This window comes from Protopterus annectens, chromosome 2.part0 (genome assembly GCF_019279795.1).
Source record: "Protopterus annectens isolate FY-2018-M chromosome 2.part0, PAN1.0, whole genome shotgun sequence".
Classification (NCBI taxonomy): Eukaryota; Metazoa; Chordata; order Ceratodontiformes; family Protopteridae; genus Protopterus; species Protopterus annectens.
This window is the reverse complement of record NC_056728.1, coordinates 133,364,225-133,378,984: the sequence shown is the minus strand read 5'-3', so window position 1 is coordinate 133,378,984 and position 14,760 is coordinate 133,364,225. Positions and strand designations below refer to the sequence as shown.

At 44.6% G+C, this 14,760-nt stretch overlaps 1 protein-coding gene across 1 annotated transcript in view; it reads right to left on the bottom strand.

The window, feature by feature from the left end:
- The window catches only part of GTF3C3 (general transcription factor IIIC subunit 3), a 701,049-nt gene that overhangs the window by 174,454 nt on the left and 511,835 nt on the right, over positions 1-14,760 (bottom strand). The window contains exon 15 of the mRNA XM_044060620.1: positions 7,828-8,018. Coding sequence (XP_043916555.1) covers positions 7,828-8,018 — 191 coding nt within the window. The remainder of the gene's footprint in view (positions 1-7,827; positions 8,019-14,760) is intronic.

Here is a 14,760-nt window from a genome sequence, read left to right as displayed (position 1 = left end):
CTGGGTGGCCTTAAGTTGTTAGCCCCTCTTAGGAATTCTTTGATGAGAGGGTGAGAGAAGAGAGGTGGCTCTGTGCTGTAATGAGAAGAGATGGCAGAGGCATGACTTTTAATAGAAGAGAAGGATAGACCCCTGTGTAGTAGGTCTGCTAGGTAATCCAGGATGAGAGGTAGGGAGGGCTGTGCCATTCCGGCTCCCTTAGCCTGGATCCAGGTACAAAACATTTCCACTTGTCAGCATAGGATTTTCTAGTGCTGGGGCATCTGGCCTCACAAATAACATCTAGGACTTGTTTGCTTAGGCTGGCAGCTTGAGGAGAGGTCAGGGAATAAGCCAGGCTGCCAGGTTGAGGGTCTGCAATTGGGGATGCATGAATTCTCCATTCCTCTGGGTCAGGAGTGTTGGGATCTGAGGCAGGTGCCATGGTGGCAGGGGTGACAGCCTGCACAGCAGTGGGTACCAGTGTTGGCATGGCCAGTCTGGGGAAATCAGGATTCCCTCCGTTTTTCCTCCCTTATTTCGAGCAGTACCCTTGAAATGAATGGTAGAGGGGGAAATGCGTAGACTGAGAGGTTCACCCACTGGAAGAATAGAGCATCCACTTTCCAGGCCTTGCTGTGAGGTTCCCTGGTGCAGAATTTGCTGAGCTGATGATTGGAGTGGGAGGCAAAGAGGTCCACCTTCGGGGTGCCCCATTTCTGGGTTACAAGGGTGAACGTTCTGTGGTCTAGCTGCCCCTCATGTGGGTCTAGCAGGTTTCTGCTTAAGCTGTCTGCCAGAGAGTTTAGGATGCCTGGCAGGAATTGTGCTAGGAGGTGCAGTTGCATGGCTTAGGCCATATGGCAAAGGGTCATGGTGAGCCTGCAGAGAGGATACGTGTGAGCTCCTCCCCTGCTTGTTGATATACCACATCACTGTGGTGTTGTCTGTTTTGATCAGTAGAGGCACCGGGGACAGTAGGGATCTGATAGCTGTCAGGGCGTGCTGAACAGCTAACATCTCTTTTTGGATGATGTGCAGATGCATTTGATTTGGGCTCCAGTGACCCTAAATGCACCTGCCGTCCAGGTATGCACCCCAGGCATAGCCTGATGTGTCTGTGGTGAGGGTCTGGGTGGCATGGGGTTGTTATAAGGGAAGTCCTATGTTGTGGTTGCATGCTGCTGCCCACCAAAGAAAATCTTTCCTTAGACAAGGTATCATTGGTATGAGAGTTTCCAGGTCTTCAGAGTGTTGACACCAAAGGCTTTTTAGGTACCATTGTGGTTTCCTCATATGCAGTCTGGCATATGGAAAGAGTAGAATGCAGGAGGCCATGAACCGTAGAGCTTGCAGGATTTTCCTTGCGGATAACTGGGTTCTGGTGGCTAGTTGAGAGAAGTAGCTTGTCAGGTAGCCTTATTTTTCTTGAGTAAGGAATGCCATCTGCAATGCTGTGTCCAGGCTTGCTCCCAGGAATACAATTTTTTGTGTGGGGGACTAGTTTTGATTTCTTTTCGTTGATAGCATACCCAGGGAGGTCAGTAGGTCCTTTACAAACGTCAGGTGCTGTAGCAGCTTTTCCTGTCTGCCTGAATCAGGCAGCTGTCTAAGTATGGGTAAATTTGAATATTTCTTTGTCTGCAAAAAAGCAATGGTGGGAGCCAGACATTTTGTGAAAACTCTGGGAGCAGTGGATATGCCAAAGGGAAGCGTAAAGAACTGAAAGTGCATAGATCCTACCCTGAAATGCAGGTATTTCCTGCATGATTTCCTGATTGGGATGTGTAGGTAGGCCTCTTTTAGGTCTAGGGTGGCTAACCAAGCATCCTTGGAAAGCACTGATAAAAGCTGCTGGAGGGTGAGCATTTGGAATTTTGGTATCACCAGAAAGGTGTTTAGAATGGATAGATCGAGGATGAAGTGCCATGTGCCCTTCTTTTCTGGGTACCAGGAAGAGTCTGGAGTAGAAACCTTGGCCTAACTGTTCTGCAGGAACATGCTGTATTGCCCTCATGGAGAGCAGGGAAAGGACTTGCTTTTTGGCCTCTGCCCACTTGTTTGGGGGAAGATCTGGGAACCCTTTTGGGTTGGCGGAGTGTGGAAATAAAATTTGTATCCCTGGGACACTATGTTGAGGACCCATCGGTCGTTGGTAATGGTGGCCCAGTTGCTTGCGTAGAAGGAGAGCTTTCCTCCTAGAGCCACAAGCAGGTGGGCAGAGGTAGGGGGTGGAAGTGTAAACTCATTGTGAGTTCTTATCATAAGGGGGTGGCTTTGCACTCCCTGTTTTGAAGAGGAGGAACTCCATTGCTTAGATGTCTGCATTCCCTGGAGCTGCTGTCTAGGGGTAGTCTGCTTCCCCTGGGTCTGGGCTGAGCTGGCCTGGCAGGGGCAGGAAAGGACCAGTGCTTGGAGGCGCAATGCCTACTGAACCTTGTAGCTGGGCCTGTAAGAAGTCTTTAGCTGTCTGCATAGATTTAGCTTTTTCTTCCATCTTTTTTAAGACATCTTCTGCTTTGGTGCCAAATAAGTTGTCTTTGTTCAAGGGTGCGTCCAATAATTTGGATTTGACATTGTCTGGCAAGATCCGTTCCTTAAGCCAAGCATGTCTTCTAAGGACAGAACCAGTGACTGTTGCCCTGCAAGATGCTTCTAGGGCATTAAAACCACACTGTAAGGTGTGCTTAGTCACTTGACTTGCAGAATGCATTAACTCGTGTAATTCTTCGTTTTCTGCACAAGCAGAAAAAGAAAATATTTTTTGTTTGAGGAGTTCCATGGTATGTTGCTGATATTTCAGCATGTGGAACTGATAATTTAATGCTCTAATAGCAAGAGTAGCAGAGGTGTATACTATTTTACCCCATCTGTCTAATGCTCAGGAATTCCTGTCTTAGGGGGAGTTGCTTTGATTACTTTAGGTTTTTGAAAAATGACCTCGGGGTCAGCAGTAGGATTTTTGAAAAGAAATGTGTGAGAGTTAGGGACTCTGTAATACCTGTCGGGTTTCCTGGGAGCAGGAGGAAGGGTGACAGAGTCAGACTGGATTCCATGAAAACATCATCCACAACATCCAGGACAGGAGGAATGGCCAAAGGTCTTTCCTGTGGTAGATCTAAGAATTCCCCGAGTCTCTTTTTTGACTGAGGGTAGTTCTGACATTCCCATTGGAAATGCTCCCTTAAAGTATGCAGGGTTTCCCTAATTAAAAATCCTCGGGTGGAGAGGCAGAAGGAATGGATTCTTCTGCATCAGAATCCTCATAAGCAGAGAGGGGTTGCATATCTTCATATTCAGATGCATCAGTCATCGGACTCCTGTTCATATAAAACTACTGGGGACAAGTCTCTTTTTCTTTCAGAAGGGGTAGCCTGGCTTCCCCTAATAAGCATAATAAGGTCTTCCACCATTTTAAGCATTTGAGACTGAGGCAAGGAAGCAGATGCCTGAGCTTGGGTCGTTGTTTTTTTGGGTGTGGTTTGTACCCTGGGCCTTAGAAACTCGGTAGTTTTAGAAAGAACTGAAGATGCGAAAAAAGTTGTCGGTCTGTGTCGAGTATCAGTAGTGCGAACTACTTCCTCAGAAGCCTGCTCAGCGGCTCCGGACCCATCCAAGGTAGAGACATCCGCAGGATCCTTAGTCAAAGAAGAGTCTCACGGCATACCAGCCTCCGAAAGGGTCTCAGTAGCAGCCTGCAAATCCACAGAAACGGGCATCAGGGGCTGCAAAAGCGCCTCACTGAGGACCGGAGAACGGATGACTAGCTTAACGGAAGCATCGTCTGCAGTTTTGGACCTGTGCGGTATGTCTCTGTCTTTAACCTTACATTTTTTTGGAAGATCGGTAGTCGGATGGCTTACCAAAGTCATATCAGAATTCGAGGACTGAGAGTGAAAATATCTAGCTACAATTAGGACCCAACGATGTATAGTTCTGGCGGTGAACAAAGCACAAAAGAGACAGTGGGGGACATCGTGGTCTGGGCCGAAACAGGTGATGCAGTAAGAATCTAAGTCTTTGCGTGGTATTTGCTTTCCACAGGTGAGACAATTGTTAACTTTTTCTGACATCGGTTAGAGCAAGAAAAAGGGATCCCCAACAGGGTACTTAGCTTTAGAAGACTTCAACTTCAATTCGGAAACAAAAACTCAGGTAGCGGCCGACCAGTACTCGTGCGAACTGCTTCTGCTTCAGGCTCCTTGGCAAGAAAGACTGATGTAATGGTGTCGGCTAATTAATTTTATACCACTGATGACCCGACGTCAGTCCTGGAGCAACAGCAACCGATGCAGAAATACTAAGCCTCTGGTATTTGGGCTGACTGAGGGCTACCCCTGGCAGGATGACCCAAATGTGATGACTGCAACAGTGAAACACGAAAAACATCAAATGATCCCCTCCCACAGGATCCAAGGGAAGATCCTCAACCAGAATGGGATCTAACATGGGTCTCAGATCCGACAGTATTGGATCTGAGGAAACATGAGGGTCCGAGGAAATAGTTTTTGAACCCCTCGGATCCGAAGGGATCAGATCCGTGACAGGTCTGCTTTGGATCGGATCCGTGACAAGTCTGCTTTGGATCGGATCTGAAGACTTTGATTCAGAAGCCTTGGATCTGGAAGTCTAACCCTAAACCCTCAGATCCGAAGGGCCAGGACCAGAAGCCCTGGATCCAGGAGTGGACTCTCTAGAAGTCCTCGGATCTGAGACCCTCAGATCTGACACTGCTACAGCTGGAGTTGGATCCGGGGATCTGGATTCTGGCAGCCTAGCTTTCTTGGAAGAAACCTTCCTTGAAGATGAAGAACAGGAAGGTTTTCTTTTATGGCCAGACGACCCCAACTTGGTGGAGGACTCCTTGACCAAGGGAACCTCCCCCTGAACTATGCCTTTTAAAAGAAGTTTAGTCCAGCGGTCAACCAGAGCCCTGGGGTTGAATGCAGCACAAATGCTGCATTCAACCTCCAGGTGGCCAGTGCTGAGACAGTACAGGCACTCCTCGTACGAGTCAGAAACAGGCATCTTCTGACCACATAAGGAGCACCTCTTAAACCTCAGAGGCTTCTCTGACAGAGACAAACAACCAAAGCCGAAGGGAAAAATCAAAGAGGAATCAGACAACCAGGTATAAGGTCTAAACAGTGAAGGTCTATCCTACACAGAAAACACACTAAGACCACTAAATTAACAATAAAAAAGAAAACAAGTAGCACAAGGGAAAAATTACACTAATACACTTCCCAACCAAAATGGAAAATAGCTCCAAAAATCCAAACCCACCAACACGTCCAAAGGGAGGGGGAAAAGACACTACCGAGACTTAAGGGAATACTACAACTAAAAACTTAATAAAATGAGGAAAGGTGAAGAAGAAAGGATTAAAGAAAGAACGTACTTACTAAGTATGAAAAACCCGAGGAGGTGAGCTATCTGCGTCTGACAGTTGAAGCGGCAAATGAGATCTGAGGAGTTAGGGGGCAGCAGAGCATTATGGGAGGGGAGGGGAGGGGGCTTGAGCTAAGCTATTGTCTAGGTGTGCTGGCTTGGATCCGATGTCAGATCCAGGACCCATAAGTGATGAATGGTTAGTAGGATAACATCAGATCTTAGAAGATAAGTCAGGACAGACTGGTATATAGTTAGGCTGCAACAAGCCTTGCAGAATGGCAGCTGCAAATTTAGCCCTTGCCCAGTAAACAATATTTAGGATATAATCAAGAAATTAAATGAAGTCATAACGGCTTCCTAGGGTTATAGAGTACTGTGGCTCCCAGGCTTCCCTCCTCCTGGTCTCCCAGCTATCTTTTTGTATAGTAACATTTCTTACCCTTGGCTTTGCTGCCTTTCCTTTGCCTACAATACTACACAGCCCAGGTGTGAATAGGTAATTTCTGCTGTATGAACAAAAAGCCCCAACAAACTGTCAGGTCATGATGAACTTTAATGGCAGGTAAATCCAATCCAATAACTAAGCGCTTTCACCACCAATGTGGCTTCTTCAGTGTGGCTTCTTCACTGGTGGCGAAAGCGCTTAGTAATTGGATTGGCTTTACCTGCCATTAAAGTTCATCGTGACCTGACCGTTTGTTGGGACTTTTTGTTCATTTCTTGTTTTTTGTGCCCTTGAGGTTCTCTCTTGTGTGATTGTGAATTTCTGTTGTATGCAGATATGGAGTGAAAAATATGTTTCACTAATTGCAAATCCTTTCTAAACTTCCATCCTTCCTCTATTTTTCTGAATTCCTCACCCTTGTGGTTCCTAAACAAACAGCAGCTTCCTATCAAGGAAGCATTAAGAAGTTGTCCTTTGGCATCCACCAGCAAAAGCAGAAGCCTCAGTCATAACTCATGATCAATGACACCACCGCTGTTACCTTAGGTGTTGCATCCACACCTAATGGAGGGTTTAGCCACCTGAACCCCAAACAATAATCTTGTATTGCCATTGGTCAAGCAGGTCACTTTTTAAGTCATTTCTGGTAAAAAGTCATGTGCATTCAGATCCCATGTAGCTGAAATAGTGCTATATCCTTAAAGGGTCTTCTGCATGTATCTCATAGACCACTACTACACAAGACTATAGCATTGTATTTTTTACTAAATGGCTTGCCTGTGTAATTTCTTTACTCTCTGGTAAAAATAAGGCACTCCTAAGGAGAAAGTGTCCATCCCTAGCCAACAATGATGATGATGGTCAGCATTAATCAAATAATGCACATTCAGCAGAAAGCCAAACGGAATGTAAAAGACTGACTACGACCTGGACCTAGACAATTAAAACAGACAGCATTCCCTTGGATGGATGAAAACACCAGATTATTTAAATATTACAAATTGTATTTCTTCTTCCTTAAAGACAGAGAGAATGAATACTGTCTACACTTCATTTCACCCTACTTACAACCTTTTGTCAGGGTCAAGTAATTAAAATCTTGGAAGAGGAGGGATGGTTCCATGGCATACAGGGATACAGTCTTAACTGCAACTTAGATTATCTAGGTATCACTAGAGGTCCAGAGCTGGGGAACATGACAATTGGTATAAAGTGAAGGGGCTCTGTCTCATTGCCTCTTCTAGAGTGTTAGGGGAGAGCTTGTGTCTAGGTAGGTGCACTTCTTCAGCAGTCTTCATTGAAGACCAAAGATCAATGGATGCATCACCTAAGTGGGAAAGGAGGATCAGCAGGTTTACATCACTTGCAAAAGCAAGTGATAAATGTGCTCTAGGCCCACTGTACTCATCTCCAACAGCACTAGTGGGAGCATGCAGGGAGAATGGGTTTAGCAGCAACACAAAACGGCAATTTGGATGACAGCTGCACAGTGACGGGCTCTTGCCCAATAAGAAAAGAACAGGTAGAGTTGTGGGAATTGTGGCAACTGGCCGGTGCAGTCACTACCCCCCCCCCAAAAAAAGAAAGATAATCCTGGAAGTAACATATTTTTACATTATGGTCAGGGCTAAAAACAACAAAAGCAGATGCCTGTTTTTCTTGACCATTTTCTGACTTTTTTTTTAAATAAACAGCCACAAATAAAGACAAACACCAAAACTCAGACCATTTACCTGTTCAAATGGCCCAAAGAACTGAGGAAGGCCGGGTGTGGCACTTATATGGATGCTCATCAATGATGATAATAGGTAGGTAGGTGTTTCTAAGCAGGGAATGAGTTCATCTGGGAAATTCCTGAAAACTTTGGTCAACAGATTATATAATTTACTGAAAAGCTGCAGAAAATTAAAACAAGGACCTTCTGATTAAGACAGCATCAAAGATAGCGATACTTTACATAGTTAAATAACCATCCATTGTAAAAGTGGACCAAACTGAAGTAAACTGACCTAGAGCATGCTTGAAACTGCCAGATACAAAGGCATTATGTCCATTAAGTACACACAGTGCATGATTTTCTGGGTTTTTCAACAATAGGCGGAGAAAACAACGATGGTGTCGTACGTCTTGAGAACGCATGGTAATTAGGTTGAAGATATTCCATAGCTGAGGATTGTTCACATTTTCCATCGCCATAACCCTTAAAGGGAAAAATGTTCATCAAGGTTCTGGTATCAAATTAAAAGATTTATTCCTCAAAGAAAAGCATAACATATACTTGCTGCAAGGTATACTTAACCTAATTTTAATTGAAAGCGCTAGAAATTAGTCATTCCTACAATTTTCATGCAACCATTTCATATAAACATTGTAAAAATAGCTAAATTAAATTAATATTTCTTACTGCAGATCTGAATCAAGGAAAAAACAGAAAACTTAAATCTCAGTCTTCTCTGAAATGCAAAGAGCCATCTAAATAATATCTTATAACTTAACTGAATACATAAAAGTTGCAAGAGCTTTTTTCCTTTGTTCTGTGGATTTGGGAAGGAAAAGAAAATTTCCAAGACCATTTCTGGCATGAATGCAGCTTGCTCCTAACAGCCACCATATCTTTCTTGAAGACCATGCAAAACAAACTGAATATTTAGGGAAACAATTCTGATGGTCCTCCAAAGTAATAGCCATTAAAAATCAGTTTTCAAAATAGGAACTTCATAGGAGTAAACAGTACAGTTGTGTACACTTAGCATAAATGTACATGTTTGAGTGTATTCACTGTTGCAGTCATCACACTTGGGTTATCTTGCCAGGGGTAGCCCTCAGTCAGCCCGAATACCAGAGGCTTAGTATTTCTGCATCAGCTGCTGTCGCTCTAGGACTAACGTCAGGTCGTAAGGGGTATAAAAACAGGCAGCCGATGCTATTACATCAGTTTTTCTTGCCCCAAATGTCAGCAGCCCCCAAACAGAGAGCTAAGTTATGGTGGAAAAAAAACACCACCAGTGAAAAGTAAATACCAATAACCCTGTAAGGAGTGAGGAAGAGAGAGAAGGGGAGAGAGAGACAAGGGGGCTGGAGGGTGGGAAACCAGGACTGCAACAATGAATACACTCGAACATCTACATTTATGTTAACTATGTTCTTCGTGTTTCACTGTTGCAGTTATCACACTTGGGTTGATTCCCAAAGCCGAAGAATGGGTGGAGGCAGTCAAGAAGTGTTGGGTCTGGCGAGAATGCCCTGCAGGACTGATGTTGCAAAGCCCGCCCTGGATTTGGAGAAGATAGGCAGTTGGTACTGCTTGGTGAACGTATGAACAGAACTCTAAGTAGCAGCTGCCAGAATGTCCCTGGTAGGGACTCCCTCTGAGAAAGGCTGCAAAGGTTGAAGTTGCCCTAGTGGAATACATTCTGACCCCCCTGAGGGGGTGGTTTCCCATGGTGTTTGTAACAGAAATGGATACAGTGTGCTATCCATTTGGAGATGGTTTGTTTGGATATGGCTTTGCCCTCTGCCCTTGGTGGAAAGCTGACTAATGACTGATCAGATTTCATGAAGGGCTTAGTCCTATCAAGGTAGAATCTGAGCAGTCTGTGCACATCTAAAGAGTGCAGGATCTTTTCCCCCTTATTTTGAGGATTAGGGGAAAAAGGTGGGCAAATGGATAGACTGATTGAGAGTCACACTGGACACCACTTTAGGCATAAAAGTTGGGTTAGTCCTGAGGGAGACCCTGTCAGCATGAAAAATAATGAAGGGTTCCACAGCCATAAGTGCTTGTAGCTCAGACACTCTTCTACATGAAGTGATGGCCAGAAGCAAGGCTGTTTTCCGAGAGGAATTTTAATTCTGCTGATGCTGCAGGCTCTAAGCGGGGTAGCGTGAGCTTTTCCAGCACAAAATTAAGGTCCCAAGCAGGAGTGGGGGTTCTTCTTGGTGGCCTTAAGTTGTTAGCTCCTCTCAGGAATTGCTTGATGAGACGGTCGGAGAAGAGAGGTGGCTCAGTGCTGTAATGAGCAGAGATAGCAGAGTCATGGATCTTAATGGAGGAGAAGGACAGGCCTCTGTGGAGTAGGTCTGCTAGTGAATCCAGAATGAGAGGCAAGGAGGGCGGTGCTGTTTCCGCTCCTTTAGAGTGATTCCAGGAACAATACCTTTTCTACTTATCAGCATAGGATTTCCTAATACTGGGGCATCTGGCTTCACGTATGACATCCAGTACCTGCTTGCTTAGGCTGGCCACCGGAGGAGAATTCAAGGAATAAGCCAGGATGCAAGGTTTAGGATCTGCAATTGTGGATGCAAGATATGTCCCTCCTGCTGAGTCAGGAGAGTTGGGATCTGGGGTAGGTGCCATGGTGGCAGTGGAGACAGACTGCGCAGTAGTGGATACCAGTGTTGGCGTGGCCAGTCTGGGGCAATCAGGATTGGCCTTGGTCTTCCCTGCCTTATCTTGAGTAATACTCTTGTAATAAGAGGCTGAGGGGGTTAATGCATAGATTGAGAGGTTTGCCCACTGGAAGGATAGGACAACCACTTTCCAGGCCTTGCTGTGAGGTACCCTGGTGCAGAATTTGCTGACCTGGTGGCTGTAGGGAGAGGCAAACAGGTCCACCTGCGGGGTACCCCATTTCTGGGTCACAAGGCTAAATGTGTTGTGGTTTAATTGCCACTCATGTGGGTCTAGGAGATTTCTGCTTAAGTGGTCTGCCAGAGAGTTTTGGTTGCCTGGCAGGAATTGAGCTTGTAGGTGAATTTGCATGGCTGAGGCCGTGTTCCACAGGGTCATGGCTAGCCTGCAGAGTGGGTAAGAGTGGGTTCCTGTGGTTTTGTCAGTTTTGATTAGTAGTGGCTCCAGTGACAGTAGGGATCTGAAAGCAGTCAAGAGTGTGCTGAACAGTTAGCATCTCTTTTTGGATCATGTGCAGATGAGTTTGGTTTGGGCTCCAGTGGCCCTGAATGCACCTGCCGTCCAAATGTGCACTCCAGGCATAGTCTGATGTGTCTGTGGTTAGGGTCTGGGTGACATGGGGTTGTGTAAAGGGATGTCCCTTGTTGCGGTTGCATGCTGCTGTCCACCAAATAAACTCTTTTCTTAGACAAGGTATTACAGGTATGATAGTTTCCAGGTCCTGAGAATACTGGCACCAAAGACTTTTTAATTACCACTGAAGTTTCCTCATATGCAGTCTGGCATATGGAATTAGTAGAATGCAGGAGGCTATGAACCCTAGAGCCAGCAGGATTTTCCTTGTGGATAGCTGGGTTCTGGTGGCCATTTGATCGAAGTAGCCTGTCAGATAGGCTTGTTTTTCTGGAGTAAGAAATGCCATCTGGGATGCTGTGTCCAAGCTTGCACCCAGGAGTACAATTTTTTGACTGGGGACCAGTTTGGATTTCTTTTCATTGGTAGTATACCCCAGGGAGGTTAGAAGGTCCTTTACAAATGTCAGGTGCTGCAACATCTTTTCCTGACTGTCTGCCTGAATCAGGCAATCATCCAAGTAAGGGTAAATTTGAATATTTCTCTGTCTGCAATAGGCAATGGCTGGAGCCAAGCATGTTGTGAAAACTCTGGGAGCAGTGGATAAGCCAAAGGGAAGTGTAGAGAACTAATAATGCATATATCCTGCCCTGAAACGTAGATATTTCCTGCAGGAGTCCCTGACTGGGATGTGCAGATAGGCCTCCTTTAGGTCTAGGGTGGCTAACCAGGCATCTTTGGACAGCATAGGGAGAAGTTGCTGTAGGGTGAGCATTTTAAATTTTGGTACCACCAGGAAGGTGTTTAGAATGGATAGAGCTAAGATTGGGAGCCAAGTGCCCTCTTTTCTGGGTACCAGGAAAAGTCTGGAATAAAAACCTTGGCCTATCTGTTCTGCAGGAACAGGCTGAATTGCCCTTATGGAGAGCAGGGACTGAACTTGATTTTGTACCTCTGCCCACTGGTTTGGAGAAAGGGCTGGGAACCCTTTTGGGGTTGGCAGGGTGTGGAAATAAAATTTGTACCCCTGGGATACTATGTTGAGGACCTATCGGTCGTTGGTGATGGAGGTCCAGTTTTTTGCATGGTAGGCAAGTTTTCCTCCTAGGGGCACGAGCAATCGGGCAGAGGTGAGGAGTGGAGTTGAGAAGTCATTGTGAATTCTTTCCATAAGGGGGTGGCTTAGCACTCCCTGCTTTAGAAGTGGAGGTACTCCATTGTTTACATTTCTGCATACCCTGAGACTGTAATCTGGGGGATCTGTTTCCCCTGGATCTAGTCTGAGATGGCCTTGAGGGGGCTGGAAAGGACCAATGTTTTGAGGGGCAATGCTTACTGAATCTTTGAGGCTGCACTTGCAAAAAAATCTTTGTCTGCATAGACTTAGCCTGGAAGACATTCCATCTTTTTTAAAAACCTTTTCTGCTTTGGTGCCAAACAGATTGTCCTTGTTCAAAGGAGCGTCCAATAATTATGATCTGACATGGTCTGGCAAGGTCTGCTCCTTAAGCCAGGCATGCCTGCTAAGTACAGAACCTATGACTGCTGCCCTGCAAGATGCTTCTAGGGTGTCAAACCCACATTGCAGGGTATTCTTGCTGACTTAGCTTGCAGAATTCATACGCTCCTGTAATTCTTTATTTTCTGCACAGTCAGGAAAGGTTGCTCATTTTTGCTTAATACATTCAATAGTATGTTGCTGGTATTTCAGCATGCGGAACTGACAATTTAATGCTCTAATGGCGAGAGTTGCAGAGGTGTATACTTTTTTACCCCATCTGTCTAAAGCTTGGGAATCCCTGTCCGAGGGGGTGGGATTCTTAGCTGTAGTTGCTTTTATTCCTTTAGGTCCTTGGGAGATGACTGGGATTTTTGAAGAGAAATTTGAGAGAGTCAGGGACTCAAACACCTGTCAGGTTTCCTTGGAGCAGGGTAAGGTATCAGGAGTTAGACTGGATTCCATAAACACATCATCCACAAAATCCAAAACAGGAAGGATAGCTAAGGGTCTGTGCTGTGGTAAATCTAAAAATTCCCTGAGTCTCTTTTTGGACTGAGGATAATCCTGGCATTCCCAATGGAAATGTTCTCTCAAAGTATGTAGGGTCTCGGTAGCGGCCTGCGAATCCACTGAAGCGGGCATCAGAGGCTGCGAAAGCACCTCACTGAGTACCGACGAACTGGCAACTAGCTTAACAGAAGCTTTGTCTGCAGTTTTGGACCTGTGCGGTCTGCCTCTGTCTTTATCCTTAAGTTTTTTCAGAAGATCGGTAGTCGGATGGCTTACCAAAGCCATTTCCAAATATGGAGATCGAGAACAAAAGTATTTAGCTAAAATAAGGGCCCAACGACAAATAGTTTGGGTGTTGAACAAAGCACAAAACCGACAGTAAGGTATGTCATTGGTCTGGGCCTATACAGGCGACGCAGTAAGAATAGAAATCTCTGTGTGGTATTTGCTTTCCACAGGCGAGACAATTGTTAACTTTTTCTGACATTGGTTAAAGAAAGTAAAAAGGATCCCCAAAGGGGTACTTAGCTTTAGAAGACTTCAGGATGATTCAATTTCGGAAACGAAAACTCAGGTAGTGGCTGACCAGCACTCATGCGAACTGCTTCTGGTTTGGGCTCCTCAGCAAGAAAGACTGATGTAATGGTGTCGGCTGCCTGTTTTTATACCCCTGACGTCAGTTCTGGAGCGACAGCAACCGACGCAGAAATACTAAGCATCTGGTATTCGGGCCGACTGAAGGCTAACCCTAGCAGGATAACCCAAGTGTAATGAATGAAACAGTGAAACATGAAGAACATCTTATGTTTTAAAAGGAACAGGTGTCTTTTTCTAAAATGAAGTTAAAGTCTCACAGCAGAGGCAGAGGTTTCTTTGAGGGCCTCTGTGACGATAGGAGGTACTGGCAGCCATGGCAGGAGAAGAAGGACAGTGAATGTATGATATGTGCCAGCACTGCTAGCTGGAATTTTGTTTATAATTATTTGTCATTTGTATATCAAACTGATTTGTACAGATGCTTGTGCTGAAAATGTACCTGTGAGGTTTGCTCGTATTAAAATGTATGAAAATGTACCTGTAAGGTTTGTGTTAAAATGTATCAACAGTGTTCCCTACTGGAAGGGAAAGAAATGTACATGTATTTCTGTAACTGAATTAAATATATTTAATATATTATTTAAAAGAGGACTGGAAGCAAACAGGTTAATCTTAAACTTCAAAATATATCTGAAATTAAATTACTTTATGGGTTAAGCCATAAAGATGTTATTCCACAGTCTTGAATGGAGCAAGAGACCCAATGCCTGTGCTACAGAATAGGTTGCAGATCCTGTAGGAAAAGTGGAACGGTTTTATTGTTTTACGACTTCCAGCAGCTGCACCATATTTGAGCAAAGCTCAATCTGTGTCTATGGTAACATATAAGTGCTAAAACCTTAGCAGCTTCTAGTGTTGATGAGTGTGGGAAACAAAGTCAGATGACCAGATGTGATGTCAATGTGCAATCCACTCAGAAATAATATTTGGATATTAGTAGGAAATTGCTCTCAACATTCTGCATTAATTCTTGGATCTGACAACAAGGACCACTCAACCACATCATCTTGCCTTGATCTATTCAGTAAGTAGGGACAGTAAATCTTTTAGTCAGACAGGAACAGATAGTGACACTGGCTAAATACTGTTTTTCTACAACTATGTCAAACTTTCCATCAGTGTTATTTTCAATATTTTCTGTGACTGAAACTCTGCTGTTTACTGTAAATATATATGCAGCATTTTTTGTTTAATAATTGTTTATTATTTATTATTAAATATATTTAAACTTTTCATTGTGGCTGGTCCTTTTTAGAAAATATTTAAGCTTTGAGAGTATTTGCATATATTTATTTGGTGATAACTGTGGCCACTCCTGAACACCTTGCTGTTTGGTCAAGATTACCA